Source organism: Entamoeba invadens (genome assembly GCF_000330505.1).
Source record: "Entamoeba invadens IP1 unplaced genomic scaffold scaff_1105074724785, whole genome shotgun sequence".
In the NCBI taxonomy this organism is placed as follows: Eukaryota; Evosea; order Mastigamoebida; family Endamoebidae; genus Entamoeba; species Entamoeba invadens.
Window position 1 is genome coordinate 106,861 of NW_004191902.1, and position 15,357 is coordinate 122,217.

Consider the following 15,357-nt stretch of genomic DNA (forward strand, 5'->3'; position numbering starts at 1 on the left):
TTTTTGAATATTATAGATTTTATTTTTTTATTTGTTTGTTATATTTTATATTAATTTAATAGTTAGTTTGTAATTTAATTTTTAAAAGGTATTTTAGAAATTGAGTTTTGTCTACCATTTTTCAAATTTTAAGCAAATTCTTTATTTTTTTATATTTCAAATATTGTAAACTATTTATTATTGTTAAAAATTATAATAATAAAATAATTCTAATAATTAAAAAATATTTAAACTAAATTTCGGGGTCCACCAAACCAGGATGGTTTTCAAAAAAAACTAAAAATTCAACAAACTTGTAAAAGATATTGTGTTTATGCCGAAAAATAGAAAAAAGGCAAAATACCTTTGTTTCTTCATTTTTTTATTTTCTAAAAAACAAAACGACATTTAAGACTTATTTTTCAAACCATTTAAGATATTGTTAAGTGGGTGTATTTATTTTAGTTACAATATCAACGTTGTAAAGAGACTAAATAACACTACATTTATTATAAACACTCTATATTTTTTAACAACCGATTGTAATGATTTGATATAATATCTTTTTAAATAATATTTCGAAAAGTAAACATATAATTCAACTTTTTCATCGTGTTGATATTCTTGATAAGTTTCATATGTTAATCAATGTTTTTATTGATATTTACAAATAATATTGGGACAATTTTTGAATCAATACACTTTCAACAAATGTGTTGTTACAAACTTATTATCTTAATCGAAAAAGAAACGTGTCGTTGTTAAATGATTTTTGAGTACAACAATCGTTGTTAAATATAAAACCTTTTGAATTATTTGTTGTTGAAATGTGATTATTTGACAAACATGAATTTGTTCTTAATAATTGTCACAGTTGCCACTTTTGCGTAAATAAAATAAATACACAAATAATCGTTTAAAATTTAAAAAACAAGAAAATAACTGAACATTTTTTATATTCCAAATATAATCCTGATACTTTCCATGTGTTTTTAGCAAATAAGCTAAGAATAACGGTTTCCAAAAAACTCGATTTGATCATGCAAAGAATTGATTTATTAAGGTTATATATTCAAAAAGTCATCTGATATTGTTTTTTAAATAATAAAGTGTTTAATTTTGATTTTTTAAATAAATTATGAATTCGTTGTTAAAATTTTTATTCATATAGTTTGAGTTGTAACATTAATCACATTATTTAAAAAACGCAACTTTAAAACAGATTATAATGTTACAGTGACTTTATTGTTTTTATTTTTATTGAAATAAAATTTATTATGGCTTGAAAAACTTTGACTAGAATAGTTAAGGTTAAAAGTCAAATAATTTTAATTTAAGTGTCGTTTTATATTTTTCAGCCACGTGTTTACCATTTTGATTTGTAATTGAAAATGAATTGGTTTAAATTTTTTAACTGAAAAAGATAAGTTTTATGTGATATTTTTTATTTTTTGCCACGTCTTAAACAAAAAACTGGAACTTGAAAAACCCTGCTAAATTTGAATAAAAAATAAAAAACTTAAATAATTTGTTTATTTTCCAACACCAGTTGCTCCTGTAGCTTTGCTTGAAGACGCAGCTCCGGGTGGAGTTCCAAACCCTTGTTCTTTGAACTTTTCCCAAATGTCGTTTCTTCTCCTGACAAAATGTTTCTCCTTGAAACCATGTTTTCTTTGTAAATCTTTGAGGTTTCTAATGAAGTCCTCAAAATTATGAATAGTAGTTAAAAACAATTGATCACCAGTCATTTTTAAGTTCTCTGCCAACTTATTAAGAATATCGAATAAATCTTCATAATATTTAAGGTCGAGGAAAAGTTGATTGTATAATTTGTCTCTTGGATGTTTTGTCAAGAATCTCGTATTTTTAACTTTAAGGGAAAATTGTGGGAAATTGTGCATATAATAGCCGTAAAATCTTTCTTTGTTTGACATATCGTACAACTCTCGAACACCACCCAAAAGTAATTCCAATTGTGGTTTTTCCATTTTTTCCTGTTCGATAAAGTTAGATAAGAATTGTTGATTTTCTTGTTCTTTTTTAATAATACTCTCCACATGACCTTGGAGTGCTCTTGGTAACGCAAATCCGAGCCGAGTGAACGATTTGCTCATTTCATCTATATCAAAAATGAACACATCCGAATTCTGTTTTTGGTCAAGTACCAATTTAAGGAATGTTGCCGATGGGAACGGACCTTCAACTGGTTGTGGAGTATGACGACGTTCTCTTGATTTTGATTTTGGACTAGAACCTCCAAAAGGCAGACGTTTCCACACTCCTCGTGTTTTTTCCTTCCTCTTTCTTGTTGTAGTAATGGAGTACCTTCTTCAGTATTAGAACCAGAAGCACCTGTTGATGGAGAACGGCCTCGTGCTGCTCCAGCTGGTGATGGACTGCGGGAATGTGGAGGACTTGGAGGTGTAACCTGAATTCTTGGAGGAGAACGTCGAGGTTGCGACAGACACAGAGTACACAATAGAAGGAAAACCGGTAACATTGATGAAATAAGTGATTATTAAGTCTATTTTGCGTATTTAAAGGAGAAAAATATTTTAAACGACAAAAAATGAAATAAGAAACACGAGTTAATTTTCGAAGATTAATTTTTAACATTATTTTAATGTTAAAAGTTGTATATAAATTTATTCATATACATTTATTTTCCAATTAATGTATTTTGAACAAGATATCGAATAAAAATCTTTATTGTGTTTTTATTGATTTGGTTTATGTTAAAATAATTATTTTAATTTTAACATGAAAAATGAAAGATATTAAAAATGTCAAATTTGAAGTTAATGGTTTTTTCCTTCAAAAATATGACTTCAAAACCATAATATTACTTTTGATAAAAAACAATTATATCAATTAAAAAAGGTATATTTTATATAATCCAAACATTCACAGTTTCTTTTTATAAAATACCACATAAAAATTTTTTATTTGTTAATTCGAAACAAAATTTACTTTTTGACTCTTTTAGTCTGGTGGAATTTTTTTAATTCTCTTAGGTATTCACCTCTGTTGAATTGTGGTTTATCATCTCCATCTAATACATCCTCAGTTTGTTCACCTTGAGTTTCATCTTCTGATATTCTCGAAGGAATTGGTTTACCAAATTTTCTATACCATCGTGCTCTTCTTCTTTTAAATTCTTCTTCATTATATTTCGCTTTTATTCTTAATTCTTTCAATGTTTTAATAAATTTTTCAAAAGTTTCTTTAGTTTTCAAGAAAAATGGATTTTCTATCAGCTTCAGTTCTTCTCCAATTTTTTCAATAATTTCCAACTTGAGTAAGTAATATTTAAGATCTAGCAACAGTTGGTTTGACATGAATCTTTGTGTTATTTCTTTCACTGTTGAGTCCTTTCTGATTGCTCTATAAAGCCTCAATACTGTAATGAAATAATGACCAAATCCTTGAGTATTATCAGATGTATCGTATTGGTTATTAGTAAATTTAAGCCATTCAACAAAGTTCTTTTCTTCTACATTTTTGGTATCAATTATATGGGAAATGAAGACAAGACTTTTAACTTCATCTTCCTTCATTTTGTGAACCTCTTTGTGAAAATCAATGCCAAAAATACGGTCAAACCTCCTTCCTCTATTTTCCAAAATATTTAAGTCATACATAAAGTAATCATGTAATTGTTCCAGAAGTTTCATTTTTTTTATAAAATTTGTTTGTGGAAAAGTTTCTTGAACTTGTTCTTTGGGAGTCACTTCTTCAAGTGAATTTGTTTCTGTTGGTGTTTGTGGAGCAGTATTAAATGTTCCTGATGAAGATACAGCACTTTCTAAATTGGTTGATAATGTTGATGTTGAAGGGGATGGTGGAGGTTGTTGGATTGTTTGTTGTGGGTCTTCTGAAATTGTTGAAACATCTTTTGATTGTTCAACTTTTGGGGGGTTTATTGAATTTGAATTGAATAACAGTAAACAGAATACGATTCCCAATTTCATTCGATAAAACGAAACATAACAAGATGTAACCTTTTTATTTTGAAATTGAAGAATAACTTTTATTTGTGAAGTGAATTATTCATTATAAATCACAATTATTTATTTGTGAACTCTTTTTGTTACTTTAAATATATTTTTATCCAAAGTTAAATTAAAAAATGTTGGCTTAGTTTTTTATGTTTCCTTTAAAAGATATGAATTATTATATGTTCTTTAAATAGAATAATTGATGTAATGTTATATTATAACATTTAAAGCATTGTGATAAACCAAAAATGTTTTCACAAATGATATACCTATTTTGATATATTTTTCTAACTTTATTAAATAATAATGTTTTAGAATGTTTTTCTTCTAACTGTTTTTTCTTCGTCGGGAATAGTTTCCTTTTTTGATACTCTTGCAGGTGGAGGTTTTTTGAATTTTTTGATCATTTTAAGTCTTCTTTTCATAAACATCTCTTGATCATAATTTGCTTCTTTCCTTATTTTTTCCAATTCAATCATAAACATTTGAATAATTTTTAAGGCGTTTATAAACAATTGTTCTTTTTCCATACCAAGCTTCCTTGCAAACAATTTCATTATCTCAACTTTTTGTTCAAAATATGAAATATCTAAGAATAACTGGTTTGCTATCCTGTTTGTTCTTCTTTTTCTCATCTGCTGGTTTTCCAAAACGTTTTGATTGTGTTGTAATATTCTCGTGATATAATGTCCATACCCTTTAACAGTTTTAGTTGTGTGGTATTCATTTTCAATTGCTGTTAACCACTCAACAAATTGTTCTCGATTTAGTGTTCTTGAGTTAATAAATTTAGATATAAAAATTGCATTTGTAATTTCTTGTTCTCTCATTGTTTGCACATCAGATACAAATTCTGGTTCAAATAAATTGGAATACCTTTTTGCTCTATTTTCAAGATTATTAAGGTCGTGCATATAGCGATCATGTTTTTGTTCAAAATCAACTACTTTTCTTATAAACCGTTCGGATGAAAAAGCCCACCAAAATACTTTTCGAACACCAGTGATAGTTGGCTCTGAATCACTTCTTGTTAATGGTTGATGGTCTTCATCACTTAAAGGTGTAATGGATCTACTATTCAATTCTGGTAAACTTAAAGATTTCTTATCTTCATTTATTGAATAAACAACAAAGAAGAAGAAAAATGAGAGTAAAAATACTTTATTCATAACTAATTGATCTTTATTAGGAAAAACTTTTAAAACAAGCTTTGTGTTTATTTATCTTGGTGGTTATGAAATGTCAAAGTTTAACGAGATTAATGAGTTACACATTTAAAAATGACCAAATAGAATAGTCAGTGTTTTAAAACATTATTTAAATATTGAAGTTTTTAAAAAAATAATAAATAACCAATTTGTCTGGTTTATAAAAATAATGCAATTGTTTAACTTATATATAATTAAATAGTTAATAATTAAATTGTATATTTTTTTGTATGTAAAAAACCAACTTTTTAAGAGTTAATTATTTTGATATAATTTAATTATAAAATTAAAAAAATGTAATTAAATTTTAAATACAAGTCTACATTTCAACTTGTTAACGTTGTCCAGAATTCTTCATTTTTCTTTACCAAGTTTATTGTTCTTGAAATGCGCCATAAAACATATGGACTTATCAACAAAAGCTCCATACAAGTCAGTGTTAAATTGTCGCGACGATTTCCTGAAAAAAACGCGCCAGCATTACAACCGAAGTTATTTGTGATGCAAATAAAAAACATTAATTTTAATGTGAGCAAACAAGTTGTTGTTAATCGTTTCAAACGATTCATAATGTATCATCTGTATTTGTGTACGTTCTTCCCGACTTTGCAGGTAATGCCAATGAATAAAAAACATCATATTAAAGTGTTTTTAAACAAAATTGAAAATCGCTTGTTATAAGATTTATGATAATGACAATCTGTACGAACAATATTTTGATAGTCCAAGTACTCAATTGATTAGTTTAATAGCGAATTAATAGAATATATAACACTCGATGATGTGACCGACAAACTCTTTGTTTATCCTTTGATAATTAAATAATTTGATATTGAAAATAATAAAGGGATAATAATCATTGAGAAGTGCACATTAAGTTATACAAAAAGGCGGTTTAAAATGGGTTGATAAAAATAAGACAAGATAAAAACAAAAAAGTGAGTGAATAATTAATAGTTACATAACAACTTTTTATGGAAACATGTTTTTGAATAACATCGAAAAAGTGTATATTTATATTAATATTGAAACAAACTCTCAAGAAAAGAACTTCTTAACGCCTTGAGAAATACTTGTGGAAATACTTTGTTTTGTTGTTTCTGGTATTGCTGTTCGTTCTGGGTGTTCAAGAAGTCTTGAAGTTGGAGGCCTAAATTTGATGTTGAAAGATGACAAACTGGACATTTCATCATCTTTTTCAATATTTGCTTTCCTTCTTAATTTTGTTAGTTTTTGAATGAATTTTTCTAAAGTCTCGGCTGCTTTGATAACATCTGAATTTTCGGTTTGCTTCTTTTCGATAGCTAAACTTTTTAAAATAATATATTTTCTTTGGTAATACCCAAGATTTAAAAACATCTGATTTTTGAATGTATTTTTGTGGTCTAGACCTATTTCATCGTTTGTGTCAAGTCTTTTGACACAATTCAGAAGATTGTGAAAATAAAAACCATATGACGTATCATAACTATCAACATTGTGTTTGAGTGTAATAGCATTTACCCAATTTGTAAACCTTATCATTTTCAATTTTTCTCCTTCAATCAATTGAGTTATAAAGTTTTGCATTTTCATTTCATTTCCTTTTATTTTTAAAACAGTTTCCCAAAAATTGGGGAGAAATACACCTCTGTACCTTTGAAATCGGTTTGCTAAAATGTTTAACTCAAACATATAATTATCGCTATACTCTTCAAATTGTTTGAGTTCTGTCATTAACTTTTCACTGATTTTATTTTGAATTATGTCAACTGTCTGATCTAACGACGAGTGTGCAGATGTATCAGAAGTTGCAGATTGTGTTTTTGATGTATGTTTTGGTGGATCCATTGAATGACATGTCATTAAAAACATAACGAGAAAAACAATCATTTGTTATAACAGATTATACACATAAAAAAGTATCTTTAATTTGCAATTTAAAAATTCAACTGGAATTGTTTGAGTTGGAACGTTTGGTTTGAAATTTGAGTGGAGGTATTATATAGGTCATGGTTGGATTAAAGTCAAATGTTTAACAGAGTTTTTTGATGTTATTTATTTTTTTGTTTTCATTTTTAATAAAAAATTAAAAAGTAAAATATAAAACAAGAAAAACAAGTGTTTAAGATGTTGAATTATTATTATAATACATGTTTCAAAAACATAAATTAAACAAGTATAAAAATACCTTTCACATAATTAATAACATTAACAAATTTCAATTAAACAACATTTAATTTGAGGTCATAGATTGTAATTATTTATTATATTTCAAATATGAAGTTCTTGATCTTTTACATTATATATGATACCTTTTCTGTGTACTTTTATTATTTTAGTTTTTTCATACTCAGACCAACCTACTGAAACTAACCAACCACCTCTTAAACCTGGTGAAAAAATAATGTGGCTTTTAGATGACAAAATGAGACTTTTACTTATGGTTATGCTTGAACAAGGAAAAGAATTCCAAAAGAATATGGTCGAACTTTATGATGAATTGAGTTCACATACAGAAACATCTGATGAAGCTTTTATACAAAAAACTGTTGAAATTTCAGAAAATGAAAAAGAATTTCAACAAAATATAAAAAATGTATTGAAAAGGAGTGGTTGGTTTGCAAGTGAAGTCCAAGAAATATCTTTGATTGTAATGGATGTGATGAAATATGCACAAGGATATTCAGGAATATATTATATTTATTTGGAAGGTCTTTATGATATGATTAGTAGTTGTAATAATATCAGAAGTTTAACAATAAATGAAAAAACGGTTTTAATGAAGAAGTTGATGCTTCCAAGAAGTTATTTCAAAAAGATGAAAAAGATGTTTAAATTGTTATTAGAATATTCAGTATTTGCTAAGAATGAAAATGTCAAAATTGCACTCAATTTGGTTGATAGATATAAAAGAAAAGCCAAACCAATTTTGAAAAAAATAGAAAAAACATTTAAAATTACGGGTAACGACAATGAGTTTGAAATCAAAAAATTCGAAATTGAAGCTAGACATGATGGAAAAAATCTTATGTATTATTTGAAGAAAAAGGAAGGTGTTACTACCCAAAGAACTCCAGCTCAAGTACCACAAGAAGGTGCAACACAACAAAGAAGACGAGCAGATCAACCATTAAGACAAGAACAAATTCAACAACAAAGGGAAGTGTTTGGTCTTGAAGGAAGAAGAGATGAAAGAGCACAACCTAATGTATATGAACAAATTCCAACTCCACCAACACAACAAATGGAACAAATGAACATAGGAGGTGAAAGACAACAAAGAGAAGTTGAACACAGACAGCTTCCACAAGTTCCAAGATCAAGAACGCCTTCCCCGAGACCAAGAGGTGCTGAAGGCGGCACTGAACATGTTTATGAAGAATTACCAAAGTAATTTATTTAATACTTATAAAATGGTGTTTTCAATTATTCACATATAATATATAACATTATTATTTTCAATTATTGATTGTAACTGTTGTGTGTTGGTTTGGCTTTTTGTTAATACAAAGAAAAATCATATCTAAACAATTGTTATTAATTACATTGTGCAACCACTTCGATATCTTCATTTTTCATTCAAAAGCTATTTGTTGATAATTACATATAAGATAGATATTATTCACAATTGTTTCTTTCTTGACTATCATTTTATAATTTTTTATATTACAACACATAGCAGTAAACATGCATATTTCGATAATACCACAAATATTACGAATAATTTAAATGGAAACATTTATAAATTAGTAATTATAATTAATTTGATAACAACAGTCGGTGTATTAGGTTCTACTGTAAGAGGTGCTGAAACACTCCCACCAGTCCCCGTACCTACTCAGCAAAGAGCAGAATCTCCTACCCAACAACCAGTGAGAGGTGCTGAAGGCGGTGCTGAAACAACAGAAACTCATCCCGAAACCAAATATTTACGAAGAAATTCCACACATACCAAGTGATGAAATGAGACAATTAACATTAGAACCTACTTCTCAACATGTCGCTCAAAGACCACTCCCTGCTGTTCCACCACAAAGAGCAAGAACTCCAACACCAAACAGACCAATCCAAGGTACTCCTGAAAATGTAGGTGAAGGTGAACATCCATATGAAGCTGTACAACGTAAAAAAGACAAGAAAAAGAAGAAGGCAAAAAGAGAGTGGCTTTAACTGAATAATATTTTTTAATAAATTTAGTACAACCCTGGTAATAACATGAATCCCTATTTATATAACAAAACAACTTTTTCATGAGGTAAATTATTATTAGTTAATTTATAGTTATTTATTATTAAAACATAAACAACAATATATTTGTGGAATAAATCAATAATTGTTCCTTTCAGTTTGTAAAAATAACAAAATTCATTGAAGTCCATAAATTAAAATTTGGTCTGGTAAGCGGCCAAAAAATTTTGGAGTGATTCCCGTGAGTTTTGTGAATATCTCGAAATCCTTTTCACAGTAAGGGAAGTAAGAGACGTTTTTTAAATGTCGTCCTTCCAGTTCCAACCCAAACATGTTTCCAATCACAATGCGACTTGAAGACAGAACTATATTTTTGTCGTTACCAAGAGCCATTTTATAATGCTTTCCATCAGTAACACTTTCATTTTTAATCAATAAAACCTCGAAAGAATCAAGCTTCACATCTTGTGCCAAATTCATTCGATTGATATTGATATCCCTATACTTAGTTTCATCCACCACTATTCTTAAAGCTGTAATTTCTCGAGAGTTGTCGCTGATAAAAAACACGACCGTTGATTGTGTGGATATTATAATTGAAAACAATAGTATTGGATCCATGGGCATTTTATTCGAGTCAAATAATAATTTTGTGTAATTCAATAGACTCTCGGGAACGTAGGTGTATAACTTTTGGTCGTTGGCACCAAGAAGAGAGTGATTTACAACAGCTGGTTTGTTTCCCATTTTGGTTCTTTTTAATAGTAAATTAAATAGATTGTAATTAATAGTATATTTGTTCTATTTTTAACTATATTATTTGAAAACTAGTAACTAATAAATAAATTATAAAAAAATTTAATTCACTATTAACTAAAAATATTTTAATTAATTAATTTTAATCGAATGAAATAAACATGTGTTTTATTTTTATTATATTTGTTGATAATTTAAACTTAAAAAACATAATTCATCACAAAATGACGTTTAGATTTAAATTAAATAATTTTTTAATAAATTAAAAAATAAAGTATAGTAATTATTTAAAACGTTATTTTTTCATTTTATTTATTGTAATAATAACAGAAATTAATTATATTTATAATTAAATAATACCATCCAATTATAAATGGTTTATTTAATTTTTATATTATTAAGTTATAATAATATAAAATAACATTATTTTTCACAATTTGTTTACATAAAACAGAAATTCCATAAAATTAATTTCTTATACTTTTCGATTAAATATAAAGTAACCTATATCTTTTTGAAAAGTACATATGAAAACCATACGATTTACAGAAAAGTGTGTTTAAAGTGTTGGTTTTCAATTTCATTATTTAAAACTATGAAATATTATAAAATAAAAAGTTGTTTTAAAAAGTTAACCTCAAAATCCAACATTATGTAATAACCTGGGAAAACAATAATTTCGTGTAAAAACAAGAACAATAAAATCAAATACTATAATTCATGATTATACACTTTGTTTTCTTTTTCGTGTTATATTCAAAGGGTGGCAACGAAAAGAAACCACACATATCTTCTCACAACACAATTACTTTGGAACCAGTAACAATTTCAGAAGAGTTAAAAGATATGCTAAAAGAGGAAGATAGAAGACACAACACATACATGTTTGATTTAAATATACTCCACAATAGAGTCAGACGTCTGCGAGACATTTTTAGACCACAGGATGACTTTCAAAGACTTGTTGAAAAAATTAAAGAAAATGAAATAAACATGCAGACTTATTTAACGAAACTCACTGAAGGAAGTTTCATTGAGCCAAAAGAATTTATTACTTGGGCTAAAGTGGTTATGAGTAAGTATGACTTGAAAAGAAGAAGATGCACTTATAGAAGGTACTTTAGAAAATTAAATTATTATTACCATAAAGTGATGCTCAACAGAGATATGGGGGTGTTTCCAAAAAAATACCTCTCGAATCAACTTTTCCTTGATATGGAATATTATGAAAACAAATTACTTGTGTTAAGTCAGTTGGTTGTAGAACTTAATGGAATGGAAAATTATTATGCGAATGGTGCAATGCAAATGATGAAAAGTTTCATTCAAGCTTTAAAGGAAGAAAGAGGGTCTTTGTTTGATCGGAGGGTCTTTAATTTAAGAAGATATGATATGAAAGGGAAATTTACAGAAAGGGGTTCTCCAGAACACGAAAGTGATTAAGAAAATAACTCCTAAATTACTTTTTATTCTGAGAGTTATATATCAAAGTAAAAGAATTTAAATGAAATTTTTTAAAAAACAAATTAAATGTTTTTAAAAATAAAACAAAATGTAATAAACATGTTTTATTTTTTATAAAAACATTATATAAAGGATTATAAAAACCAATTTCAATTCTTAACACTTAATTGTCAAAAAGACGTTTTTTGTCCGCCCTTTTGATTTTTTCTAATAGAACTTAAAATAATCTTTTAATTTCAACATTAAAATTATTAAATAATTTTATAATATTTTTAATAGTCGTAATAAAAACCTTCAATTATATAAAAATACATTAAGCCTTGACAAGAGAATAAAAATGTAGGGAAGTAGAATAGCAGCTCGAGTCAAAGCTGATAAGTGAGCCACTTAAATAATATGATCAAAGCTTGGCGGATAAATAGGTGTCTGTCTTGACTTCAACCGCCATTCAATTTTTTAAGCTAAGACTGGTTTAATTTTATAGGCTTTTTACTATTATATTAAAATTTTTATAAAACATTATATTTTTGAATACTTTTGTTATTTTTGAACATCATTTCTTAAAAACGCATTTTGTATACCTTTTAAGTGTTAAGATAATTTCAACAATATTTGAATGAATTTAATTAATAAAAAATTTTGTGTTATTTTGTGTTACCTGACACTAGAAATAACCTTAAACAAAAAATATAATATTATAATTAAGAAATTTTGAGTTTATCAATACTTTGTCCAATTATTTTAATTTTATTTTGTTCCTTACATTTTAAGGTGACCTTCGAGATTGTCACGACCCAAGTAATCCTAAGATCTTTTGGGTCGAATTAATTATTTTTTTGTAAATCGGCATTTTACTTTTCTCTTTACCAAATAACAAAAAAATATTTTTTAAAACTTCACATTTTTTTTCTGAATTTACACATTGTTGAATTGATTATATATAATCACTATTAACTTTAACAGATCGTGTTATCAATTTTCATAACGAAATTATCAACATAATTAAACGTTCAAATAAACAAAAATCAAATATACAACAGTGTTGATACTTTAATAATTCTCAAATTAAATATCCACTTAAACAATAGTTGTTTATTACATTGAATTTATCGATTGTAAATAATAACTTTGGTGAAACAATTATGATATACATTAAAACAAAAATAAACGATTATCATCAATTTCATTGTGTAACTACGTCGATGTACACAATTTTCGTGAAACGACTTTTGTTGATAATAACATGTAAGAGAGTTGTTATATTCGATTATTCTTTTATAACTATCGTTTTCTTGTTATTCATGTAAAAACACATATTTAAACATATATACCTTAGTAACACCACAACATTTATTATTATATATAATAGAAACATATATTGATTATTAATTTCAATAATTAAATAACAACAAAATGTGTATCAGGGTTCACTGTTAATCACAACATTTTCCATTTTTATAAAATGTCAAAAATAAAACGTGATAAATTTTAGTGTGAAAACGTGTAACATCAAACCTGAACTTAAAATCATTACATTAAAATTACTGGAATAACACAGTTTAGAACATTTTTGCTTATAACTTGTTGCTCTCTCGCATATATACATTAAAATATAAAAATAAATATTTTATCATCAAAAAGCAAAAGCAGATGATACAAAAATTTTAAAATTGATTCCAGTTCTTTGTTGTGGTACATTAACTTGGTTGTTTCAACAAAAATGAATACACTTTCATGATTATTTTAAATATTTATTCTATAAGTATTTATCTATTTTAACAATTATTTCTTTAGATCATACATAAAAGTGCATTAGAACATAAATGTTTGTCTTTTGGATTTATAATACGATGCACATATTATTTAGTAATACACAAACATTTAATAACAATTCAATTGCTTTCAAATTGAATATTAATAAAATAGAAAAATATTTTTAATTAAATTTATAAAATATATTTAATCGTATCAAAGAGACAACACCAATGTAATAAAAAAACAAATTAGTTTTTTATCAACATTTTAATTTGTTCACGTGTATATTTGATTATTTATCATAAACAAACTTCACGTTGTTGTTAGTTATATTAACCAGTAAATATATAATTTATTTTTATAACATGTACACAAGGGTGTGAACCACAAGTCGTTAAAAATAACCATTAACATTCTTTTCATATTATAATATTTATGTATTTGTTTAGTTTGAAATTATATGTTTACACACTCAAAAAGTTTACACATTTAATAATTTTATTATTTTTACAATGAGCGTATAAAGTATATAACTAACCATTTTATATTGATTACCATAATAAAATCTTTAAAAATAGCTGTATAATCATGTTGTTATTTCACTATTCAATAACAGTTGTAATGTCATTTTTAAATTAGTGTTATTTGTGTGTGTAGTTAGACATAATATATTAAAAATATAATATACATTTAATAACATTATTTACATGTTATTATCGACAATGAGTTATTGAAAAATAATCATTTTTATGTAGTTACACAATTAAAATGGTCACACTTGTTTAGAATATAAAATATATTCATAAATCAAAAATATGTCAAAAATAATTGTTCTCTTTGGTTTATGTTTACATCAACAATTCCATTTAAACATGATTGTTAATTATTTGTTTATCATTCCATGTCTTGTCATATTGGTAATTATGTGTGGATATCAAAAACTACATTTTTAATATGAAATACAATTGTTTAAATATAAATATTTTAAAAGAAATACAATTATTTTTTTGTTTACCAAATAATTTTTTTTGTAATCACTTTTTTTAACATAAAAAATAATTAATTAATTATTTTTTTATATTTACAATTATTTGACACGCATTTCAAACCTTTTTTTACAAGTTCTTAATTATTTTACGTATGTTTTTGACTTTAAATAATTATTGTCAGCCCAAGCATTTTGGTGGATCTTCGAGGTCACCTTTACAACTGAAAAACAATTAATACATCCAAGTAAAACAGATTAACCTTGGCAAGTCAACTGAATCAACTTTTTTTTGTAAAAAGGTGAAATCTGGATTAGATTTATCAAGATCATAATTTATTTTTAGAATAATTAAAAATAAATTCAAAACACTAAATCGATTAGTTTCACGCAAACTACTAGTCTTTACAGACCCATGTTTCCTATTTTCCATGTGTTCAAAATAGTCAACACTTGTTGTTAAGAGACATACACATAAATTTTCATGAGAGCGCTTCGATTTTTATCAATTTTTCATTATTTAAATTGGTTTGTGACACGCAGTTCTTAATTTAAGATCTTTTTAGTTCAAATACAAAAATAAAAAAAGTGACTTATTTTAAGTAAAAAAATCAAGGATATAAATTATCCACTTTTCACTTCGTAAGGTTAAAAAACAAAGTTGTTATTGTAAGTGAATTAAAATTAATTATTTTTGAATATATTTTGTGTTTATAATCGTTATTTGTAATTTGTTTTTTTATCAACATGTTTTAAATTTGTAAAATTGAAATTGTAAATAAATAATCAATTCTATTGTTATTATTAATTAAGAGAAAGGACGGACATGGGGACGAAGGACGGGAATATAGGCCGAAGGACGTCCTTTGTGGTTTAGGGATGTCCTCCCGCTATAAAGGGCGTCCTTTATGTGTATATGGTGTCCTTTCTATTATTTTCGTGTCCGCGGCATTTTTAATAACTATATAATGAATTATAATATTACCATGAATTTACTATTATAAAATATAATAATTTCCAAAAATAAATAAATCAAAGACAA

General features: G+C 26.2%; 5 protein-coding genes across 5 annotated transcripts; 2 read left to right on the forward strand and 3 right to left on the reverse strand.

Moving 5' to 3' along the window:
• Positions 1–293: 293 nt before the first annotated feature.
• Positions 294–355, reverse strand: EIN_161680 (Hypothetical protein; the record flags this gene model as incomplete). The annotated part of the gene is made up of 1 exon (XM_004185852.1): positions 294–355. A coding segment is annotated over one exon (62 nt), but the record flags the coding sequence as incomplete, so codon positions are not given.
• Positions 356–1,511: 1,156 nt separating this feature from the next.
• On the reverse strand, positions 1,512–2,093 carry EIN_161690 (hypothetical protein; the record flags this gene model as incomplete). Its single annotated transcript, XM_004185853.1, has 1 exon — positions 1,512–2,093. One exon carries the CDS (start codon positions 2,091–2,093, stop codon positions 1,512–1,514), a length of 582 nt encoding a protein of 193 aa, XP_004185901.1.
• Positions 2,094–7,958: 5,865 nt separating this feature from the next.
• Positions 7,959–8,561, forward strand: EIN_161700 (hypothetical protein; the record flags this gene model as incomplete). The annotated part of the gene is made up of 1 exon (XM_004185854.1): positions 7,959–8,561. The coding sequence occupies one exon, from the start codon at positions 7,959–7,961 to the stop codon at positions 8,559–8,561; it is 603 nt and encodes a 200-aa protein (XP_004185902.1).
• A 971-nt stretch (positions 8,562–9,532) lies between these two features.
• Positions 9,533–9,835, reverse strand: EIN_161710 (hypothetical protein; the record flags this gene model as incomplete). Its single annotated transcript, XM_004185855.1, has 1 exon — positions 9,533–9,835. One exon carries the CDS (start codon positions 9,833–9,835, stop codon positions 9,533–9,535), a length of 303 nt encoding a protein of 100 aa, XP_004185903.1.
• Positions 9,836–10,957: 1,122 nt separating this feature from the next.
• On the forward strand, positions 10,958–11,554 carry EIN_161720 (hypothetical protein; the record flags this gene model as incomplete). Its single annotated transcript, XM_004185856.1, has 1 exon — positions 10,958–11,554. One exon carries the CDS (start codon positions 10,958–10,960, stop codon positions 11,552–11,554), a length of 597 nt encoding a protein of 198 aa, XP_004185904.1.
• Positions 11,555–15,357: the final 3,803 nt, after the last annotated feature.